Source organism: Canis lupus, chromosome 8 (genome assembly GCF_003254725.2).
Source record: "Canis lupus dingo isolate Sandy chromosome 8, ASM325472v2, whole genome shotgun sequence".
In the NCBI taxonomy this organism is placed as follows: domain Eukaryota; kingdom Metazoa; phylum Chordata; class Mammalia; order Carnivora; family Canidae; genus Canis; species Canis lupus.
Window position 1 is genome coordinate 4,030,502 of NC_064250.1, and position 17,707 is coordinate 4,048,208.

Sequence of the window (17,707 nt, forward strand, 5' to 3'; positions counted from 1 at the left end):
CACGCACGGGGCGTCGCACTCGGGAGCCGACGGGAGGGGTGGGCGCGAGCGCGCGCGGGGTCTCACGCGGCCGGGAGGCGCGGCGCGCATGCTCAGTCCCGCACCTCCCCGGGCGGGGCGGGAGACCCGGGCTTCTAGGCCCGGGAGCGGGGGGAGCGGGGGAGCGGGCGGGAGTGGGGGGGAGGGGGGAGGAGCGCTCGCGCAGCCGCCCCTGACAGGAGCGGGCTCGGCGGCTGCTGCAGCGCTGAGCGCCCGGGCCCTGCCGGAGCCGGGTCTAGCATGTGCCGCGGCTCCCCGGCGGCGGCGGCGGCGGCGGCGGCTCCTCTGCAGCAACGGCGGCAGCAGCGGCCGCCATGGCCAAGCCCGGCGCGGAGCTCACCCGCGAGCTGCAAGGTACGAGGCTGCGGTGGTCTCCGGGACGCCCCGTCCCGGAGCATCCCAGACCCAGTGCGTTCCTCCCCGCGGTGCACCCCTGCCCCGGTGCCTCCTCCCTCCCCGCGCCCCAAGCATTCCGGCTCCAAGGCAGCCCCCGGCCCCTGCACCCTAGCTCGGGGCATCGCAGTCCCCGGAGCATCCTCCACTGCCCGCCTCGCCTCACCCCGTCAGGACCTTCCAGCCCCAGAGCCGCCCGACGCGATCTTCGGTGACAGGTGCAGTCCCCTGGCGCTCCCTGGGGCTGCCTCTCATTGCTCCTGGCCCATCCCTCGGCGAGGCGTCCAGTCTCCCCTCCGGAGAGTCCCCGCTTCCCCGCCGGGCGGGGCCGCGGGCGCTGCCCCTGGTCCTGGCCGCCTCTGGGCTCAGCACCCTCCCTCCTCCCGGCCCCGCCCCGGAACTAGCCCTGAGAGCCCCTCCGGCAGCCCGGCAGCTCCCAGGCCAGTGGGGCAAAGAAGGGAGTCAGGGAAGAGGGCCCCACTGGAGCTGAAACCAAGAGCAGGGTCTCTGCAGCTCCCCTCCCACAACCCCCGTCTTAGCCTGCCCCTTCTCCCTACTTCTACCCACACCTCAAGGTCTCTCCTGTTTGTGAGGTTCTCACACTCAACCCAAACCAGGGCCCGACCCCCAGCACTATCACAGCCCTCACTGCCCCCTGCCCCAGGCGGGAGCCTAGTCTAGCCCACGCAGAAACCAGGACGCTCAAGGGTACTCAAGAGGCATGCTGCGCCGTGGCAATTTCCCATATCTACACACACACATAAACACGAGCATCGGATGTGTGTGTACACACATCTTAACAGAAACTGCACCCCCACCACACAAGCGCATGCACACACACGCACTAGGATATCTGGATGGTTTTACTAGGAAATTTAAACAGTAACTCCTTACCACCACCACCACCACCACCCCTGCCTCCCACCCTCATCCCCAAAGCAGAGCCGTCTTTCACAACTACAAGCATGGCACACTCATTCACCTATCCACCCCTACTAACACCACACACACAGCCTCCCTGGCGTCGTCAGAAGGCAGGCACGCATGCATAGTAAAAGGCAGACGCTCACACCCAGACCACCCAGAATATAGTCAAAGGGACACCCCCACACCCCCACACTGACTCACTATGTATGTGTTGATGGCTGCTGGAGAACATGGGTTGGAAAAATCCTTCACACCCGCCAAAGTGTAAGACACACCCTCCCACAGACAGTGTCACTCAGCAACTGTCCCCTGACTCAGGAACATCAGGAGCCAGAGTTTTCTCCACACCCCCCTTCCTCTCTAATAGGAAGAGAAAAGCCACCCAAGAAGGAAAGCCTCTCTCTCTCTCTCTCTCTCTCTCTCTTTCTTTGTCCTCTCATCTGACCCCACCCCTGGAGAACCCTGGGGAGGTGGGGATGGCCAGGGTAAGGGGAGCTCTGAGCAGGCCCCTCACCCACCCACAGATAGCATCAGGAGGTGCCTAAGCCAAGGGGCTGTGCTCCAACAACATCGGGTGAAGCTGGAAACGAAACCCAAGAAGTTTGAGGATCGAGTTCTGGTGAGGGCACTGCTCTTAGGCTGGGGGCTGGGGGAAGGAGCAGGCTGTGGGAGCATAATCAGGGGCAGCTGGGCTGCTGAGAACAAAAACACCAGGAGGCAGGGGAGACTAGGGATGGTGGGGGTGTGAGGAGACCAAGGCTGTGGAAGGGAGCAGGCCGGACTAGGTGGCTGTCTAGGAGCCCAGGGTGGGGCTGAGAGAGAGGGAGGACCCCTGGAGCAGGGGGCCACTGCTGATAGGAGTTGCACACAGGCTGAGGGGGCTGAAGGTGGACGGGAGGCCTTGGGCCCAGGAACTGCCACTGGCTGCTGACATTCTTTCCCTCTCTCTGAAGGCCCTGACGTCCTGGCGCCTCCACCTCTTCCCTCTGAAGGTCCCAGCCAAGGTGAGTCTGGCTGAGGAGCAGGGGTACCCCTGGACTACTCCTTCCAGAGTTAGGCACCCTAACCTCAAGATGAACATCCCCATGCCCACCCCCTCCACAGGTGGAGAGCTCCTTCAATGTCCTAGAAATCCGCGCCTTCAATACACTCAGTCAGAACCAGGTGAGTAGCAGGACTTGGGCCCTACTCTTGGGCCAGCAGGAGGAAGGATTTGATGTCCAAGGCCTTGGTTCCCTCTTTCCTCCAGATCCTAGTGGAGACGGAGCGTGGCCTGGTGAGCCTGCGGCTGCCATCCGCAGAGAGCGTAGACCAGGTGACGCGACATGTGAGCTCTGCCCTCTCCAAGGTCTGCCCTGGCCCCGGGTAAGTGGCAAAGGAGGAATCTTGCAAAGGATTAGACAACAAGGAGACTTCTCCTTCATTCTCTCCTTCCCCTGGACCTGGGCTCCTGGCACACCGAGGGGAAGAGCCCATATGTCCCCACTCGTGCTTGTTCCCAGGGACCCAGAAGCTATAACAGGAGAAGAACTGAGAGCCTCTTTCCACCCCTCTCTGGGATGGATTTGTTCGTTTTCCAGGTGTCTAATCCGGCGTGGAAATGCTGACACCCCAGAAGGGCCCCGAGACACATCCCCCAACTCTGAGACTTCCACATCTACTACTCATAGCGTCTGCGGTGAGCAGGGACAGACTCGATGGAAGTGGAACCTCAACTACCCTGCCCTTGTCCAGAGTCCCTTGTGCCTGAGGCTTTACCTGCCCCGAGGACTCTGTAGCTCTCAGACCTCAGAGGTTCATGGTGTAGCGGGTACCCAGGACACTGGCCACATACAATGACCTTCACCTTTCCTTGAGCCCCAAGCCTATTCCCCACACCCTTACCCCTCATGGAGCCAGCTCATGTTCTGCCCCACAGGTGGCTTCTCCGAGACCTATGCTGCCCTGTGTGACTACAATGGACTGCACTGCCGGGAGGAGGTGCAATGGGTACGTTGGGCAAGGACCCAGCAGGTGGGCAGGTGGGACCCAGAGGGAGAGGGCAAGGGATAAGGGGAGCAGCTGTGAGCCAGTTCCACTTCCCCAAGGATGTGGACACCATCTATCATGCCGAGGATAACCGGGAGTTCAATCTTTTGGATTTCAGCCACTTGGAAAGCCGGTAAGCGGATGGAGCAGAGACTCAATCCCCCCCTTCCAGCCTCAGCCCAACCCTGGCCCTTCCAGGCTCCCTCTTCTAGTCTTGCCTACAGCTCCAGCTCTATCTCCCCAACCCCACTCCCCCTTTCCCTCTACCCATCTAGACTTTCCCCAGCCCAACTACCCCATCCCTAGATTCTTCTTTCCTGCCCTGGCTACCTGCTCACCACTTGCCTGCCCCCTTCAATCTGCCCACAGAGACTTGGCCCTAATGGTGGCAGCCCTGGCCTACAATCAGTGGTTCACCAAACTCTACTGCAAGGATCTGCGACTGGTAGGGACTAGGAGGGCTGGGAGGAGGGGCTGGAGAGTGGTGTCCTCTCTGGCTCCTGATCAAAAAACCCCCTCTGTCCTTAGGGCTCTGAAGTGCTAGAACAGGTGCTACATACCCTGAGCAAGTCTGGGAGCCTTGAAGAGCTGGTGCTGGACAATGCTGGGCTTAAGACGTGAGGCCAGCCTCCTCCCTGGGCAGTAGTGCCCCAATGATGTAGGCTTAGGGTCACAGAACCTCAGAGCATGATGCGGCCTCCAAGCTATCTCCTCCAGCTCCTCACTTGACAGAAAAGGAGACATAGGCCCCAAAAGGGCACAAAGCAAGTCTGTGGTCAAGCTGGGACTCAGACCCAAGCCTCCTGGCCCCCCAGCTCCAGGGCTTCTCCCAGTATGGTCCATGCCCCATCCCTCTCTTCTGTCAACTACCCAGCAGGGTGGGCTGCTCTAGTCTCAAGGACCCAGAGCTAGGCTTTGTCTTAGTACAACTTCCCAACTTCCCACTTCCTTCAGAGTGATGACAAGCTCCCTGGCAGGGCCCAAGCTGGTCCCCACCTGTGGGGGCCTCTGACCTTTCCAGAGCCATGCAGGCAGGCAGGTGGAAGAAGAGGGGAAGCCCAGGGGCTGGGACAAACAAATCCTTCCTCCCCTTCCCTGAAGGGACTTTGTCCAGAAGCTGGCCGGGGTGTTTGGGGAGAACGGGAGCTGTGTGCTGCATGCCCTCACTCTGTCCCACAACCCCATCGAGGACAAGGGTGAGCCCCAGCCCTGAATCCTACCCCCCACAACACAGACCCCTGTCCTCGCCCAGAGCCCAACGCCGGGCTGAACAGGGGCTCTATGGCCTGATGCCAGCCCTTGCCCCAGTACTACTGTCCTTGACCCCGGGCCTATACCCCCTTCAACCCCTCACCCTGACTCTGCACCCCTGATGCCCACCACCTGCCCCTCACTGGGCCCATTTCTCTCTCCACTCCCCAGGCTTCCTCAGTCTGAGTCAGCAGCTCCTCTGCTTCCCCACTGGCCTCACCAAATTGTGCCTGGCCAAGACTGCCATTTCCCCTCGAGGTACTTGCACCAGGACCCCCGACCTCTGACCTCAGCCCCCCCATCCCACCCTCCCTTAGCATCCTCTGGAGCCTTGAGTCCCGGAGGTGGACCAGCACACTCACACAGTATCGCAGGGATCCAAGGAAGGGAAATGAGCCACATCTCAGGGTGGGGAAGAATTGTGGAGAAGGGGAGAGGTGGGGATGGGGGCCAACCCAGCTCAGTGCCCACTGTGCTCAGGGCTCCAGGCGCTGGGCCAGACCTTCGGGGCCAACCCAGCCTTTGCCAGCTCCCTTCGATACCTGGACCTGAGCAAGAACCCTGGGCTGCTCGCCACAGATGAGGCCAATGTGAGTCCATGGGACATAGCTGAAGCCCTGCAGAAGCATGCTCAGGCTTCAGGACCTGGGAATCTCTGCCCTATAGCTTGGGGGTAGAGGGGCTCTGTCGCCCCTTCCTTCCCTGGCAGCCCCTCTGTCCTTGTTCCCAGGCCCTCTACAGTTTCCTGGCCCAGCCCAATGCTCTGATGCACCTGGACCTGGCAGGGACTGACTGCGCCATTGACTTGGTAAGGGGTCGGAGACAGAAGAGGTGATTTAGGGAGGCTAGGGTGGGTCCCTGCCTCACCACCCTTGCCTTGAGTGGACAGAGCTGGCAGGATGACTCGAAGTTCAGCTGAATTATAAGGCAACGCCAGCTCACACCTCTGGGGTATGCTATCCCGGCCACTGCCCGAGGTCCGACTGGCTGTGCCTGAAAGCCAGCCCTTCCTCTACTCCGCAACTGTGCACCCTGGCATAGGGCTGAGCCCATCAGGAGGAAAGGGCTCTTCCTCTAACTTAAACACAGTGCCTCATGAGCCCCTGGTAGCCCTGGCTTTACACATTCACTACCTGTGAGACTCTCCCCACCCCTGGGGGTCAGGCAGGGAGTAGACCCACTTTCCACAGAGGGGAAAACTGAGGTATTGAGAGGCAAAGTGGGCATTCATAGAAGGGCTCACACAGACCAACTGCTGAGGGTGACGAGGGTGATGAGCCAGGACCTTGAAGGGGAGGGAGGGAGGAGTCCTTGCCAGCCCCTCCCCACACCCCTCTCAGCCCCTGTGACACCCACCATGTCTCTCCCCACAGCTTCTGGGAGCCCTGCTCCACGGGTGCTGCTCCCACCTAACCTACCTCAACCTGGCGCGCAACAGCTGCTCCCACAGGTGGGAGCACGAGGGATGCAGGGAGGGATGGGGTGAGCCACACCTTCCCCCTCCCTTGCTGATCCCAGGAGTCTCTGCAGGAAGGGCAGGGAGGCCCCGCCGGCCTTCAAGCAGTTCTTCAGCAGCGCCTACACACTGAGCCACGTCAACCTGTCTGCCACAAGGCTGCCCCTGGAGGCCCTCAGGTCGGGTGGGTGCAGGGTTGGGGGGCGTCCAAGAGGGAACCATGAGAGAAGAGGGTGAGAGGTAGAGATGGGCCCGCTGACCTTCCTCCCACAGGGCACTGCTCCAGGGCCTCTCCCTCAACACTCACCTCAGTGACCTGCACCTGGACCTCAGCAGCTGTGAGGTGAGCCCCCCTTCCCCCAGCACCACCGCCAGTCCCCCACCCATAACCCCACAGTTCATTTCCCCAACCGTCACCAAACGCTGGCTCTATCTTGCCTCTGTGCTGCACCCCTGCGGCCCTTGGACCCACCACACCTCCATTTTCCTTCTTAGTCGGTAGTTGGCACGCTGTCTTCAGAAGTCATTTTCAGCCACCCATCTCCTCCTCCCTGGAAGCTTTGGAGCGAGAGATACTAGACATTTCCACCAGAGGGCAGGAGCGAGCTATCTCAGAGCAGCCACCTGGAGAGATTTCGGGCTAAAGGGAGACGGGGAGAGAGCCCTGGGGAAGGATCTGGTGTGGAGAAGGGGCCTCCTGATTTGACACCTGAGACCTGGGCTGGCCTTGAGTCCTGGTGTGACTAGTCTCTGAGCATTAAAGGTGCCCTCCCTCCACCCCCACCCCTGCTCTAACCGCCCTCCCAAACCCCCCCACCGTGTCCCTGCAGCTCCGCTCAGCAGGAGCCCAGGCTTTGCAGGAGCAGCTGGGGACTGTCACCTGTGTGGGCAGCCTGGATCTGTCAGACAATGGTGAGTAGGGGCACTTCCCTTCCTGGGAACCAGTGGGGTCAGGGCTGGAGCATGGGGAGAACCCCCAAGGATGCTCCAGTGAGCCTCAGGCCTCAAGGCCAAACTTCTCCCATCTGTTGGCCAGGGTTTGACTCCGACCTCCTGACGCTGGTGCCTGCACTTGGAAAGAACAAGTCCCTCAAGCACCTGTTCCTGGGCAAGAACTTCAACGTCAAGGCCAAGTGAGGCCCCTCCCCATACCCACAGACCCCACTCCATCATCCACCTACCCTTTTGTCTCACTGTGGCCCCTCTGCCCCCTCTCCTGCTCAAGTCACTTCCTGCTCCGCCAGTACCTCGACCCCGGCCCCTCCCCTCCTGCTCTGAGCCCTGACTCCCCACAGGACCCTGGAGGAAATCCTCCATAAGCTGGTGCAACTGATCCAAGAAGAGGATTGTGTGAGTTCCTGGGCCCTGGGAGGGACCCACAGTGGCAGGGGCTACGGGGACCAGGCCCAACCCCACTCTTGCCCACACAGTCCCTGCAGTCACTGTCTGTGGCAGACTCGCGGCTGAAGCTTCGCACCAGCATCCTCATCAATGCACTGGGAAGCAACACCTGCCTAGCCAAGGTAGACCTGAGCGGCAACGGCATGGAGGACATCGGGGCCAAGATGCTGTCCAAGGCCCTGCAGATCAACTCCTCCCTCAGGTGCAGTGCACAGCTGGGCCCCGACCTGGAGCTTTGGTGCCCCCCCACAACACACACGGACACAGACACACACGCACACAGGCGCACACAGGCGCCCTCCCCCCCCTTGCCTGTTGCTCTGTACCCCAGCTTCCAGGACACCCTCAGGCCCAGAACCATCCTGGAGTCAACCACATCACCCAGTAAAGGAGGGAGGACTCCAGAGCAGGCTAATGTGCCTGCCAGAAACAGGGACCCAGAGGGAGGAGCCACCAGCTACTGTTCACTGTCTCCCTAGAACCATCCTATGGGATCGGAACAACACATCTGCCCTGGGCTTTCTGGACATTGCGAGGGCCCTGGAGAGGTGAGCGGACCAGGGCTCTGCCCTGACCCCAGTCCCAGCCTCTCTGGGCCTAGACCAGGCCTGTTAGACCAGCCCTTACCCCAGCTTGCTCAACCTATTTGCACAGAAATGCTAGGAAAGGCCGAGGGTGAGGGAAATGGTCGGCAAGGGGGTGTGGGGAGCAAGGGCCGGTCCCCCCCTCTCCCCCACCCAGCTGTACCACTGTGCCCCACAGCAACCACACACTGCGCTTCATGTCCTTCCCTGTGAGCGACATCTCCCAAGCCTACCGCAGTGCCCCTGAGCGCACCGAGGATGTCTGGCAGAAGGTAGAGGCCTCGGCTGCCGGGTAGAACAGGGAGGGGCAGAGGCCAGCCCATGTCCCAGGCCCTGATCCCTCCTACCTCATCCCCTCCAGATCCAGTGGTGCCTGGTGAGGAACAACCACTCCCAGACGTGCCCCCAGGAGCAGGCCTTCAGGCTGCAGCAGGGCCTAGTGACCAGCAGCGCCGAGCAAGTAAACGTTTCCCTCTGGGACACATGGGGCATGCATGGGGCATGTGGGGCTCAGGTCTGACACGATGGAGCATGCACATGCTTGGGGGCAGGACATGAAAGAGGCATTTTATGGCATCTATAACTGGACTGAGTATGTGGGACAGCAAAAGACAGGACATTGGCAGTATGGCCTCAAACATGAGAGGACGTGTGGGGGGCCCCAGACAAGGAGTGTGCAGGACTGCAGGAGCTCCCCTGGGCATTCAAGGGCATCCCAAGAAGACGAGAAAGCAGACCCTCCAGAGACACCACCACCACCCCATCAATGCCAGCATCAGGAGCACTGCCCCAGGGGACCCAGGAGTGGGGTGCCTGGGGTCCCACCTTAGGAAGATAAGGGTGCAAGTGTCCACCCTGACTCTTCTACTGGCTGTGCTCCAGATGCTGCAGCGGCTGTGCGGCCGAGTGCAAGAGGAGGTTCGGGCACTGAGGTTGTGCCCCCTGGAACCTGTGCAAGATGAGCTGCTTTATGCTCGGGACCTCATCAAGGATGCCAAAAATTCACGGGCGGTGAGCCCTCCATAGCCCCAGCCTCCCTCACAGACCGAGAGCCCAGGAAGGCCAGCCACACTACTCCAGGAGTATCCGGGCCCTGACCCATGCATGCATCTGCTCTCCTCACCCAGGGCCCCCAGGGACATGGTCAGGCCCAATTTTGACACACACACCCCCATGATAATCCCTTCCTCTGCAGCTATTCCCCAGCCTCTACGAGCTGGGCCACGTGCTAGCCAATGATGGGCCTGTACGACAGAGGCTGGAGTCGGTTGCTAGTGAGGTGTCCAAGGCTGTGGACAAAGAGCTGCAGGCAAGTCCTGAGGGAGGAAGCCCAATGTTGACCAAGGGTCAAAGCCAAGGGCTAAGATCAGCATGGGGATATTACTGGGGACAAGAAGGAGACACAGAGTGGAGGCCACCCACACTCCCAGTATGTCAGGCATTGCTGGCAAACAGGGCTTGGATTTTTTTCTGCTATCTTCCACTTTGGCCTCTGAACTCCAATCTCTCCCCTCTGGACTCTGATCCTTGGACTGACTCTCCCCTGTCCATATGGTAGGGTGGAAGGGACACTTGCCAGGATGTGGGGGAGCCTGAGTGTCCCAGGCTCTCCTGGTAACCAGACCTGGAATGTTTGGTGGGCCTTTCAGTCTCACCACAGGGGGCTGGAGAGATAGGCTGGAGGCTCTCCTGGTGTGGTGCCAGCCCTGACCCTGCCCCCCCATGGGGCTCTGGCCTCCCTTCCCCCCATACCAGGTGATCCTGGAGTCGATGGTCAGCCTAACACAGGAGTTATGTCCCGTGGCCATGCGAGTGGCTGAGGGGCACAACAAGATGCTGAGCAATGTGGCCGAGCGCGTCACTGTGCCCCGGAACTTCATCCGAGGGGCGCTGCTGGAGCAGGCAGGACAGGACATTCAGAACAAGCTGGAGTGAGAGGCGGAGGGGGTTGGCACTGGGACGGGGCTGGATTTGGCCCAGAGCACTTAGGGACTTGGGGCCCAGCTATCAGCAATGAATAATGAATGGCACAATCTCCATTACAAGGGATAAATCTTTAACTAACTGCAACCTTGCTATTTAGGGTCTGACTGGTCTTTGCCCTAGAATCTAAGTGCTGAGCCTGGGTTTAGGAGCCTGGCAAGTACACACAGGAGTACACTCACACACACACAGCCACGCACAGACACCAAGATTTATCTCCCAAAACAAAGCACAGCCTCTTCAGAGGCGTGGACAAAATTGAAGGGGGGGGGGGTGCGTGGTTATATTCTGCCCCTTCCAGTTCTTGTTGCCTGCACCCCTGCCAGAGCCCTCATTCTGGGTACCACCCTTCACCAAAGCAGAAGAAAATGATCACACACATACATGAAACGGCCAAGCTCAAGCCAAAAAGTTTCTGGGCTTACAGCAGAGACCAGCAGGGTTTATTCAACACCCCAGTTTACCCAGCTCTGCTTTACTGGAATTCCAGGAGCCTGGCCTGGAGGCCTCTTGCTCCCCTTCAACTCCTCTTTGCCCGCCCTCCTGACCCACACACACCTATGCTGGGGGTCAGTGGGTGGGACGGGGCATGTCTTTATGGAGACATAGGGGAGACCTAAGGTGCCTCTATGGACAGCGAGGCCAGCTGCCCACTCCCCTAGGCATCTGAGGAAGGGTGGGGCCGAGGCCCAGGGGCCTGGAAGGGGTGGCTGAGCAGTCCTACCTGTACCCACAGCGAAGTGAAGCTCTCAGTAGTCACCTACTTGACCAACTCCATAGTGGATGAAATCCTGCAGGAGCTCTACCACTCCCATAAGAGCCTGGTAAGACTTCAGAACCCACCAGGCTCAGGTGCACCCTCCACCCCACATCGTCCCATCTCCCCCAAGCAACCCTTCCCCAAAGCCCTGGGAAGTGGGCAGCTTCCTTGGGAACCTGTTCGTGCCTGTCCCTCCCCAGGCCCGGCACCTGGCCCAGCTAAAGACACTATCAGATCCACCGTTGGGGCCAGGCCAAGGGCAGGATCTGTCCTCCCGGGGCCGAGGCCGGAACCACGACCATGAGGAGACCACAGATGATGAACTTGGGACCAATATTGTGAGTGCCTCCACCCTGCACTCCCCACCCTAAACTAGAAACCTGCAAAACACTGTCCCTTTCCATTTCCCTGGGCTCCCCTCTCCCCGGTCACTGGGCCTGGGTTTCATCCTCCATCCCAATCCAGCCTCGCCCCTTCCCTCATCCCAATCCCTCAGCCACCCAAGGACAACAGGGAGGCAGGAGGGTCTCTAAAGAGTAGGCTTTTCAAGGAATAGCCTTCGGGTGAGGGTCCTGGGACTTGCAATCACTCCCCACCCTTCGTCTCCATTTCTGCAGGACACCATGGCCATCAAAAAGCAGAAACGCTGCCGCAAGATCCGGCCAGTGTCCGCCTTCATTAGTGAGTCCCCAGCCTCAATTCTAATGTCCTCCAGGTTCCTCCACCCTTCCCAGGCCCTGGTCCCTTTCTTTTTAATTCTGTCTCGCCAGCCTGCTTTCTCCCTGTGCCTCCTGCTGGTCCTTCTAAGGCTACTGTGCCCACAGGTGGGAGCCCTCAGGACATGGAAAGCCAGCTGGGGAGCCTGGGGATCCCCCCCGGCTGGTTCTCAGGACTCGGGAGCAGCCAGCCCACAGCCAGTGGCTCCTGGGAGGATCTGTCTGAGCTGCCCACTCACGGCTATAAACTGAGGCATCAAACACAAGGCAGGCCCCGGCCCCCCAGGACCACACCTCCAGGACCCGGTCGGCCCAGTGTGAGTCCCCAAATCCTCCCAAGAGGACCAACTTCACTTAGCAATGCCACAGCCAGAGGTTCTAGCTTTAGGACCCAAATGCCAGAAACATCAGCCTTGGGAGAGCAGGCAGGGGCCGAAGAAGGCCACCAAAGAGAGGATGGGATTATCCAGTTCTCCGAGATAGGAAATCTCTATCTGCCAGACAGCAGCGGTTCCCATCTGGGTGAGGAATAGAGCCAAGAGCCACCAAACTTAGGAAATGCCCCATGTGCACTGAAGTCTCAGTTTCCATGGGACAAACAAGAGGCAAGTCCAAGTCCAAAGAGGAAGGCCCTGAGTGGATGGGGGCAATGGGGAGGACTTCTGCATCCAGATGAGATACCCTCCAGGACTTTCCTCCCAGCAGATGCCAGTGACTGGGACTCGTCAGGAGAATGGGATGGCCACCCGCCTGGATGAGGGGCTGGAGGACTTTTTCAGCCGAAGGGTCATGGATGAAAGCTCCAGGTGTGGCAACTAGATACAGTCCCATTTTCTGCAGGCCCACAGGCCCTGTAGGGCTCCTGTGTCCTCCCAGCAATCACAGGGGCCTCTCCAATAGCAGGTTCCAAAGCCAGTCCCCCTGGAACATTTCCCCACGTTCTCATCCTTCCCCACCCAGCCCTTAACTCTCAGGTTCTCTGATTGTCCTCAGGACAGCTGGAAGGGATGGCCAGGGTGAACCACCACAATGGCATGATGGAGACAGGGGTGGGTGAATGGGGGAACAGCAGGCCCTAAGATGGGATGGCAGTCAGTGGAGAGAGGCCTGGAGGGTATATTCTCCGTCACAGTCCTTCGGACTCCCTAGCATCTGTCCAGAAGAAACAGTCGCCTGGAAAAGCAGAGAGAAGGGTGAGGGGTCAGGGCCAGGGGGTGCCTGGGAGGAAGGAGTTGCTGTGGAGATGGGGGGAAGGAGGCTGCTGGAGGGTTTTTACAGGGAAGTTGAGGACACCATCTCCCCTGAGAACAAAGTGGAAAGGATTACGGGGTAGCAGGAGAGGCTGGATGGGAGAGGGAAGTGGGAGGTTTATTAGACCTAGGCCTACACTAGTGCCAGCACTGCCAGCACCAGCCAAGGGTAGGGGGTGGGGGTGTCCTGATCTGCCCCCGTATTTGGCATTTGCATCTGCCCTCATGGCTTTGTCACTAACTCACCCAACCCTGCCCAGCTACCCCCGGACTCTGCGGACCCTGCGGCCAGGCCTCTCAGAGCCACCGCTGCCTCCACTCCAGAAGAAGAGGCGCAGAGGCCTGTTTCACTTCCGCCGGCCCCGGAGCTTCAAGGGGGACCGGGGCCCAGGGTCCCCCACCACCGGGCTCCTCCTCCCTCCGCCCCCACCCCCACCCCCAACTCAGGAGAGTCCCCCCAGTCCAGATCCCCCCAGCCTCGGCAATAACTCCTCCCCCTGTTGGAGCCCAGAGGAGGAGAGTGGCCCCCTCCCTGGATTTGGGGGGAGCCGAGGGCCTTCCTTCCGCAGGAAGATGGTAAGTGAGGTGAAGTGCTGCATCCTTCCTGGTTGCTGTTCTGCACATAGCCCACCCATGTACCCAACCCAGGTAGTTAATGGGAGAAGACTAGGACTCAGGATTCTCGGGAGCTTTGGTCATCCCGATGGCCCCCTACCCCCCCCACCCCAGCCCCACTCCTTGAGCGGCCTAAGCCTGGTGACCCAGAGCATGCTGGGAGTGCTGCATGCAAAGGAGGGCAAAAAAAAAAAAAAAAAGGACTCCTCTGAGGAGTCAGAGGAGGGCCAGAGGGCTGGGGCAGGGGAGCCCCCGGGCTGGGCGCTGAGGGGGGAAGGGCCCTCCCTTGCTCCCTTGCTGCCCTTGGAGCCCCTTCTCCATCAGGAACTGCTTGTAAACCCTAGGCCTTGTTCCAGGGCACTGAGGGGGCAGAGCCAGGGGAGGGGGGCCTGGCCCCTGGGACAGCACAGCAGCCAAGGGTCCATGGTGTTGCCCTTCCTGGGTTGGGAAGAGCCAAGGGTTGGAGCTTCGACGGGAAACGAGAGGTGAGGGGGAGCCCAGGCACCCAACCGTTCCTACGGATCCCCCGTCTGCCTTCCCTTCCATGCCAGTCCCTGCTGGGCCAGCAGAGAGAGTGAGTCTGTGGTGTTAGAAGGTGTGAGCCGCAGGTCTGCTCCCGTCAGTCCGCAACCTTGCCTGCCTCGAAAGCCTGGGCAGGTCACCTCCTCCTGGAGCCTCTACCTCCTTGCGAAATGGGCAGTCATAGAAATACTGACTTCTAGAGCTCACTTTCTGAAACTTTGGTGACTTGATTACCACCTTCACAATGGATTTTTACCCTCTCCACCTACCAACCTGTATTACCATTTACACATTTTTCTTTAAATCAACTTACCTTTTTAGCTTTGGTCCTAAGCATTATTTTTTCAAAGCGTGGGCTTCCTGTACTAGTCATGTTTTTTTTTTTCTACCACACATAAAATAAGCAAATAACTATTAAAATAACAGTATGCTCCTTCGTCTAAACCATTTCTTATGCCCCTCGGGTGGTAGGGGTGCCACTTTCAGAGGGAAGAGGGTCCAAGGGTCTAGGGACTGATGCCATGAGAACAGCCTGAGAGGCCAGAACAGAAACCCTCTCCTCACTAACCACAGCCCCAGTGTGGAGGATATTTTTCTTATGACCTGACTCTGCTGTCCTTTCAGGGCCCAGGCCCAGACCTGGAGGGCAGTGTCCAGGCTTGGCAGAAACGGCGCTCTTCAGACGACGCAGGTAAGAACAGTTGCCCTCACTTCCTTTCCTTGACCCCTCTCTCAGGGGCCCCTCCTGATGTGCCTCTCCCCTTCCTCCCTTTCCCCCTTTCCCCATCCCCTCCCCGTGCTCCAGGGCCTGGGGCCTGGAAGCCCCCACCGCCACCCCAAAGCACCAAGCCAAGCTTCAGCGCCATGCGCCGAGCAGAGGCCACATGGCACATAGGTATGGAGCGCCTCTTCTCGGGCAGCGACACTGAAGGCCCAGGGTGTGCCCAAAGAACCAGAACCCACAGCCCCTGTGTTGGGGAATTTACAGCCAGGATGGGGCAGTGAGGATGTCACCACCGTAAACGTGTTTACGGATATTTACAAAGCTACGTGCAAAAGAAAACGAACAAGCCCATCCAAAGCAACGTCCTACAAAACAAGTTCTGTTTGCCAGCCAGGGTTAGCAGATAGGAACAATACTTTGTGGGTGGTTCCAGGGAACTCTGGAGGGCAGGTGCCACCTCTGGCCACCATCAGCAGAGTGGCACTTCTGTAAAGAAGGCCTCTCTCTCTGCACCTCAGGGGGTAATAGGGTGGGCAAGTACCCCACCTCAAACAGGGCAGTCTCCTCCAAAAGTAGCTTGCCACGCTATCCTCAGTTCACTCAGAAACGTGCCTCAAGGAAGGGGCAAAAGGCATGCGTTGGAGATCAGAAACTGGATCTCAATCCCAGCTCAGCCACCACTTCCCAAGTCGACCTTAAGCAAATCATTTACTTTCTGGCTTCAGGACTCTGAAGGAGTAAATAAACTGTGACATGATGCTTTCTTTCTGCAGGAGCATCTTTCACTTAAGGAGCCTCTAAAGGAAACTTGGTCAGCTGGGCATCAACTGAATTGCCCACAGGCCTAGAATATGACCCTCCAACAACATCAACATGGACAAATCTCCCCATAGAAGTAGACACTTGCTCCCCTGCCCCACTCCCATTGCAAGGCTAGGGTACAAGGGTGTGATGCAGAGCCTGTGCTCCTGGCCCGTCCTCCGAGGCCGTCTTTGCCACTTATCCCATCCCACACACAGACCAGTTCAAACACCTAAAGTGAGGCTCCATCCTTCATTTAGAAAACTAAAAGAGTCAGATACTCCACTGTGTACACACCTACCACCAGCACCTTCCAGGTCCCTCTTATACCTCACATATACACAACACAGACAACACCTTCCAGTCAGCATACCCTTGGGTCAGATTGCATAAAGCCACAGAGGCGGCAGGAGGAGGGTGTCAGGACATCTCTCCCCAGGGCTCTCACCATCTAAATCAGACTGGCAGACAGAATCCAGCAAATGCCAGGCTGCAGCCTTGGCAGGGCCCCGGGGCACTGCAGCCCTGAATAGACAGCCATGCCTGTGGACCCAGCGGTCCCTGCACCCTGGCTCTGCTCCAGCAGGAACAGGCCTGGGGACTACTCTTCAAGAGGAACAGCCAGGCCAGAGCACCCATCCTCCAAAGGCAATGGGCTCCAGACAGTCCTGGAGGCCAGGGGCTATGAAAACATGAGAGTGAGGGATACATCCAGGACAGACACACAGGAGCAAATGGGCTTGGGGGCAGGAGTGTGTCCTGGCTTCTAGGGCGTCATGAGGACAGAGAGGGCAGGACGAGCTATGCAAGAATGCCTTTTCCTGCAGCTTCTCCTCTCTTCTCATCCCCCAGCGGAGGAGAGTGCCCCCAACCACAGCTGCCAGAGCCCCAGCCCAGCCTCTCAGGATGGGGAGGAAGAGAAAGAGGGGGCCCTCTTCCCAGAGAGGACCATTCCCGCTAGGAATGCCAAGGTGAGGGCCAGCAAGGCAGATGAAAGGGGTCCTTGGATGAGGTGAAAGGACTAACTGACTGACCCAGCATTTTTCTTCTTCTGCAGCTACAGGACCCCCCTTTAGCTCCACGGCCTCCCAAACCAGTGGCTGTGCCTAGGGGCCGCCGCCCCCCTCAGGAGCCTGGGGGCAGGGAGGAGGCTGAAGCTGGGGGTACAGCCCCAGGAATGAATAAGCCCAGGCTGAGGCTGGGCTCCCAGCAGGACCAAGAGGAGCCTGAGGTCCAAGGTCTGCCACCCAGCCAGAGGGGGGGTCGGGTGCCTCAGAGGCCTTACTACCCACATCAGGACCCCCTCCTGGGCTTGGAATGAGTCATAGCCTGCATAAGTGCCTGGCCTATGAGCTCTACTCTTGTGTCGGGCCTGCCTTGACTGTCATTTCAGGGCCCCCTGATCCAGGCCGCCGGACTGCCCCCCTGAAGCCCAAGAGGACACGGCGGGCACAGTCCTGTGACAAGCTGGAACCTGATAGAAGACAGCCCCCTGACCCCACAGGTGCCAGTAGGGTGGGCAACAGGGCGGTCCCCCTCTGCCTGACGTGGCATACGCCCTGCCGAGAGGCTGGCTCTCCCTGTCCAGGAAACAGGACTCCCTGGATTTGTCCCCAGCAGGAACCAGTGAGCCAGGAACAGACTGACAGCTACTGCAGCACCCTGCCCAGCCCTCCTCTCGACATGTGCCTCACAAGGACTCAGACCCCAACCCTTCCACCCACACCTCCAGGCCCTCTGCCCTCCCATCCCACAGGGGCAGGATGGCAGGATGAGGTGTGGGGACAGGAAGGGAAGGGCCACCTGGAGAGAGGGAGGCAAAGCTTGGGACAGAGCCGTCCTCTCTCCTGGAAGGGCGGATCTGTCCCTCTATCCCCAGGGACTCTCTCCCTCCTTGTATAGAATAAAAAACCAAAATCACTGCCTGCCTCATCTCTGCTGTCTTCCCCCATTCACTGCCACCTCCACCCCCACCATCTGCTCCCCTTTAGTGCACAATGTTTGGTCGCAGTAGGGAAAAGTAAGGAATACCCCACAGGAATGGGAACAGGAGCCCAATAGGAGAGGGATGGACCTGAGAGGTACCAAATGGGAGGGTACTGAGAAGTGCCCCCTGAGTGGGTGGCAGGGGTCACGTGCAGGATCGGGGCTGAGCTGACTGGAGCAGAGACTGAGATGACACAAATGCTGATTTCTCTGTGTGTGTGCCCAGCTCTGGGAGGTGTGGTGGGATCAGAAGACCCCCGTGTACCAGGAG

General features: G+C 59.3%; 1 protein-coding gene across 13 annotated transcripts; it reads left to right on the plus strand.

The window, feature by feature from the left end:
- Positions 1–236: 236 nt before the first annotated feature.
- On the plus strand, positions 237–17,371 carry CARMIL3 (capping protein regulator and myosin 1 linker 3). 13 transcript variants are annotated; one of them, XM_025443378.3, is made up of 40 exons: positions 238–393; positions 1,884–1,978; positions 2,313–2,363; positions 2,464–2,523; positions 2,609–2,724; positions 2,940–3,037; positions 3,278–3,348; positions 3,447–3,520; positions 3,757–3,832; positions 3,916–4,004; positions 4,489–4,583; positions 4,810–4,896; positions 5,119–5,228; positions 5,369–5,446; positions 6,012–6,088; positions 6,169–6,273; positions 6,368–6,437; positions 6,925–7,006; positions 7,131–7,227; positions 7,390–7,444; positions 7,525–7,697; positions 7,975–8,043; positions 8,258–8,351; positions 8,441–8,539; positions 8,962–9,090; positions 9,275–9,388; positions 9,835–10,010; positions 10,799–10,886; positions 11,023–11,160; positions 11,440–11,503; positions 11,647–11,855; positions 12,241–12,344; positions 13,049–13,364; positions 13,760–13,888; positions 14,550–14,616; positions 14,731–14,820; positions 16,303–16,421; positions 16,508–16,688; positions 16,844–16,954; positions 17,068–17,371. In XM_025443378.3, exons 1-40 carry the CDS (start codon positions 354–356, stop codon positions 17,094–17,096), a joined length of 4,125 nt encoding a protein of 1,374 aa, XP_025299163.1. In that variant the 5' UTR covers positions 238–353; the 3' UTR covers positions 17,097–17,371. The 13 variants fall into 13 exon arrangements, 10 of the variants coding, with proteins under 10 accessions (XP_048968966.1, XP_025299174.1, XP_025299163.1 ...); XM_025443379.3 differs by having other exon boundaries at positions 17,071–17,371; XM_049113007.1 differs by having other exon boundaries at positions 16,859–16,954.
- The last annotated feature ends 336 nt before the right edge of the window (positions 17,372–17,707 follow it).